General features: G+C 58.3%; 1 protein-coding gene across 1 annotated transcript; it reads left to right on the top strand.

Moving 5' to 3' along the window:
* Positions 1-7: 7 nt before the first annotated feature.
* LOC113409181 (guanylate-binding protein 1-like) lies at positions 8-4,404 on the top strand (the record flags this gene model as incomplete). Its single annotated transcript, XM_026662825.1, has 5 exons — positions 8-167; positions 409-536; positions 3,063-3,172; positions 3,584-3,786; positions 4,162-4,404. Coding segments are annotated over 5 exons (844 nt in total), but the record flags the coding sequence as incomplete, so codon positions are not given.
* Between the last annotated feature and the right edge of the window lie 952 nt (positions 4,405-5,356).

Below are 5,356 nucleotides of genomic sequence, written 5' to 3' on the forward strand. Positions count from 1 at the left end.
CCCCATCTGCCTGATCGAGAACAGCCCGGCGGGGGAGCTGCGGGTGCAGCAGGAGGCGCTGCAGGTGCTGGCGGAGATCTCCCAGCCCGTGGTGGTGGTGGGCATCGCCGGGCTGTACCGCACCGGCAAGTCCTACCTCATGAACAAACTGGCCAGCAAGAGAACGGGTGAGAGACGTGAGCCCTGCCCCCGGGCGCCAGGACTCCTGGGTTCTCTCCCTGGCACTGGGAGGGGAGTGGGGTCTAGTGGTCAGAGCGGGGGAGGGACTGGGAGCCAGGACTCCTGGGTTCTCTCCCTGATGCTGGGAGGGGAGTGGGGTCTAGTGGGTCAGAGCAGGGGTGGGTGGGAGCCAGGACTCCTGGGTTCCCTTGCTCTGTGACTGTCCCAGCTCCGCCCCTCTCTCCCCAGGGTTCTCGCTGGGCTCCACCGTCCAGTCGCACACCAAGGGCATCTGGATGTGGTGCCTGCCCCACCCCCGCCGGGCCGGCCACACCCTGGTGCTGCTAGACACCGAGGGGCTGGGCGACGTGGAGAAGGTGAGTGCGGGGGGCAGCGTATGAGAATCAGCCAATTTGCAGAGCAGGATGGAACGCCCCTTGGGATGGAATGCCCCTTGCAGTTCCCAGGGGCTTCTGGGACTTGTAGTTCCCAGGGGCTGCTGGGAGTTGTAGTTCAGGGCAAGGCATGCTGGGAAAGGGGATGGGGTATTTAAGGAGCTCCCGCTGCTAAGGGACAGACTCAGCGAGCCCCATGTAGGGGAAGGAGGGGCTGTCTGATGTGGGGCTGATGCCCTCTGAGGGGGGCAGTGCCAACGCCGGGACGGATGGGGATGCCGTGGCAGGCCTGGAACGGGACGCCCAGGGGCATGGCTGGAAACGCTTGTCCCGCCCAGGGAGAACTGTTGAAATATTGAAAATGTTCCCTGTCCCGAATCATGATGAAAAGTCAAAATGGGGGGAAAAGTGTCATGGCTTGAAAATCGTAAACGTGTCTGGGTCCAGGTCACGCAAAAAACTTGGATAATTTTCAGACATTTCATTTTGGTTGTCTACTTTTTTTTTTCTTTCTTAACTTGGTCCAAATTTACCAAAACATTGGCAATGAAATATGATTTTACCTTGAGAAATGGAAAGTTTCCGGTTAGACAAACGGTCAGTTGGGCCATTTCTACAATTCTGAAACTTTTTCCCCAATAATTTTTCAAGTTGGGAAATTTGCCTGAAGCGACCCTGTTTTGCTTGTGATTTTGGTATCAATGATTCAGTGTTCTCCAGTGACAATTTCCCGACCCGCTGTAGCGATGGGGGCAGGGCTGGCATTCCGGAGAGCCGGGTTCATATCCCTGCTCCACAGACCCCCGGTCTGAGCTGGGACTCAGTTTCCCCACCCCGCCTGCCAGAGGAAGTGTGACGATAAATACATTCGCTCTGGAGGTGGGGCTCAGACACAACCGATAAGCTGGAAGGGCCGGTAACGCCAGCCACCAAAAGGCAAAATAAAGTTGGGACCCAAAAAATGCACGAGAGCAGCTGCAAACCCCGCGCCCTGCAGTGGGGGCTGCTGCAGCTGAACCCCATGGGGCGGGGAGGTGTCGCCTTCCCAAAGCTTGAATGCAGCCACATGGGTTGGAAACTTACTTCAGTAAAAGGGGAGCAACGAGCGCTCCCACCCCCTCCCGTGCCTCCGGGAGCTGGGGATTTCACAGGGTGTGTGTGGGGAAATACCCCAACCCCAAAGAGTGACAATGGTGCCCGTGGGAGCCAGCTGAGGTCACTCAATCAGGGTGAACTGCAAACAGAACGGGGCAGACAAACCCCAAACGCTGGTGGATATTTCAATATTTAGATTTACCAAAACAGCTTCTGTAGTACCTCCCTGGTTGCTCAGAAGTCTGAACAACGCAGTTCCCTTAAAGTGCCCAGCCTCAGGCCCCCATCCAGGTACCCACGTCAAAACACGATGATTTCTGAAACTCTTATTTCATCATATAAAAGAAAAGGTTCTACCAATCCCCAAGGACCAGCCACGTGCCCAGGTCAACGTATAACTTAGATCTTACCCCAAAATCCCGCTTAGAGCCAATCCTTGTGAACTAAACTAAAATGTATTAAAAAACAGAAAAGAGAGAGTGTTGGTTAAAAGATCAATATACAGACAGACTTGAATTCAATGCTTGAGGTTCAGGTACATAGCAGAGGTGAGCCTGTAGCTGCCAAAAGTCCTTTTAGAAATAGTCCAGAGGTTACAGTCCAATGTCCATATTCAGGGTGACTCCAGCCAGTGACTGGATCTCAATCCTTGTGGCTCAGGCTTCCCCTGCATGAAACCTTAAGCAGACCTGCGATAAACAGGATCAGCTCCAGCTCCCGCAGCCTCTTGGGCATTCAGTCCTGGGTGAACAATAGACTTCGGCGCTAACCCCTTGTCTTCCCAATATCCTGGTCATTAACACAAGGGCATTTGGCCATTCAGCAGTTCATAGACAGTTTACCACAGACTTTAAAGAGACATATGAACAATGCCACTACTTCAAGGTTCTCCTAAAAGTCAGCCTTCCCTTTTGATCTGTGCAGCAGTAGCGCGGGGAATAGACCGGCGCTGGCTGGTTACAGGGTTGGCATCTAATAGATAGAAGTAAACGTATCTAGCGAGTAATTACCTCCAATTTCTAACAATCCACCTTTGCACTTCGAAGTTCCATCCTCACTAGCATTGAACGGTCCTAATGATCATTTGCAACCTGTCCTCACCTGCCTCTCCAGGTTACTGTGGGTCAGCTGGCCTGCGGGATGCGTAACCCTTTCTGGCTGTGGGCCATACTTCAATGAGATGTTCTATTATAATCAGATAATGTCATACTCTCCGAGCTCCAGGAATGGGAATTCACCGTGGCCTGGGCTGGGACTCTGGAGAGCTGGGGGCTGATCCCCTGGGCAACCCTCCCCCGTGCCTCAGTTTCCCCATCTGTGCCGTGGGGTTGGCGATCCTGCCATGCTCTGTGATGGGCTGTGAGGTCTGTGGCTGGGATGCGCTCGGGACAGTGACGGTGGGTGTCGTTCCAGGGCGACGCAAAGAACGACACATGGATCTTCGCGCTGGCCGTGCTACTCAGCAGCACCCTGGTCTATAACAGCATGGGCACCATCAACCAGCAAGCCATGGACCAACTGCAGTATCCTTGCCTGCGGGCCGGGGAGCCGGGTCTGGGGGCTTGGGGGGCCCCATATCCCCAGGGAAGGGCCTCGCGGTTCCCTCCAAACGCTTCACCCCCAGTGAAATCGTGACCCTCAGCGCGGGGTGTGCACCACGGCCCCCTCTAGTGGCTGCTCTGCATGATGGGATAACAACCCACTACTGCCACCAGCTGGCAGAGTTGCTCCTTCAGCTCCAGTGCTGTAGGGGGCTGCTCTGGACCCTGGAGGTGGTGGGTTCGACCCCTGCTTCTGAGGGTTGTGATGGACTATCCTTCCCTTCCCCTTGTTCATTCTGAGCCCCTGTCGCAGGCGGGGAGGGGAGGCTCTGAGGGAGCAGGACCCCCTCTTTCAGGGGGCGCCACACTTCTGGTTCCTTAGCCAGCCCCCAGCTACGTGACGGAGCTGACGGAGCGCATCAAGGTGAAGGCGGCGGGCAGGGGCAGCCGACAGGAGGGGGAGGATTCGGCCGAGTTCGTGCGGTTCTTCCCGGCCTTCGTGTGGGCCGTGCGGGATTTCACGCTGCAGCTGGAGCTGGACGGGCGGGAGATCACCGAGGACGAGTACCTGGAGAATGGCCTGAAACTAAAGCCAGGTAGGGGAGCGGTGCTGGCCCCAGTGCAGCTCTAAGGGGCACTGGGATGCAGGGGGTGTGGGGCCTCTCCCCTGGCTGTCAAGGCTGGCCCCAGGATGCACTAGGGGGCGCTGTGCTTGCAGAGGGGGTGACTTTTGCTCAAGACAGAAACCCAAGCTGTTGACACCTTGCGGGGGTTACCGGTCCCTGGGAGTTGGGGTGTTTGCTGTCCTGGCCACATTGCAACTTGGACAGTTCCCCGGCTCCCCTCAATCCCCTGTGGATATCGGGGTCTCTTCCCCCCCAGGGGAATCTGTCCAACAGTCGCCGTGCTGCCCCCCAGAAGCAGCTGCATGTCGGCGCAGGGCTGCTGTCCATCTCCCGTCTCCTCCCCAGGCAGCAGCCAGCGAGCCCAGCTCTTCAACCTGCCCCGCGAGTGCATCCGCCAGTTCTTCCCAGCCCGGAAATGCTTCGTCTTCGTCCAGCCGGCCGGCAGGAGGGACCTGGCCCGGCTGGAGGAGCTGCGGGAGGACGAGCTGGAGCCCGAGTTCCGGCAGCAGGTGGCCCAGTTCTGCCGCCACGTCTGGGAGACGTCGAAGCCCAAGACCATCCCAGGCGGCCACGTGGTGACCGGGGCCAGTGAGTGTCGGTAGCCCTTGGGCCGGGGGACACTGGGGTGCTGGGCGGGATGAACCGAGCTGGGAGGGGGTCCCCTGTGGCCACCACTGGTGGGGTCAGTGCTGGAGCCTGCGCCCAGCTCTGGGGTGCGCGGTTAGAAGGGCTGCTGGAAAATCATCGAGGGGTGGAATAAAGCCCGACAGCAGATCTGGTCAGTGGATCCCAGGGGGGATGAGGAGAGGCCTAGATAGCAGGGCGGGCGCGTCTCCCCGGGGAGGGACGCCCGTGTCCCGGAGGGCCATTGCTGGGACCCTACCAATTGCACAACCATGAAAAATGTGCCACGGACTGTGAAATAAGCCCTTCCCCGTGAAATCTGAGGTCTCCTTGTTCCTAGGAGCACCCCAGCAAAGAGCCCCCCGCGCTCCGGCAGGGCAGGGGGGACAGGACTTGTCCATCTCCTGCACAGCTGCTTAGGGGGGAGAGGGGGGGATCAGACCCACGTCCACCTCCAGGAACCTCCTGCGGCTGCTGCCTTCAGAGTCCAGCTCTGACCCCCGCACAGTCCCGTTTTGGGTCAGACCCACTGGTGACAAATCTGAAATTTCAGATTTAATCATCTGAAAACGTGAAATTGACCAATTTTCAAATCCTATGGCTGTGAAATTGACCGTGAATTTGGTAGGGCCCTGAGCCATTTCTCTGCAGAGAGAGGCAGAGCAGGGCCCCACGCCTGGGGGGGGAGCCGGGCGCATCCCACCGGGAAACGAGGCACCAACTGCTCATGGAGAGGGGGTTTTAGGGTGCATCTGGGGTGGGGAAGGGGGCACATCCTAGGCTCGGTGTCTGTCCTGTAAGGAGGGGCAGGGAGCAGGTGGAGTCCTGGAGAGTGTGGGAGGGGCTGTGCTGGGTCCCCTGTCCCTGACCCTGTCCCCTCCGGCCGCGCTGGGCCCCCTGGCGCTGACGCTGCCCC

This window comes from Terrapene carolina, unplaced genomic scaffold (assembly GCF_002925995.2).
Source record: "Terrapene carolina triunguis isolate 2854851 unplaced genomic scaffold, T_m_triunguis-2.0 Scaffold30595, whole genome shotgun sequence".
In the NCBI taxonomy this organism is placed as follows: Eukaryota; Metazoa; Chordata; order Testudines; family Emydidae; genus Terrapene; species Terrapene triunguis.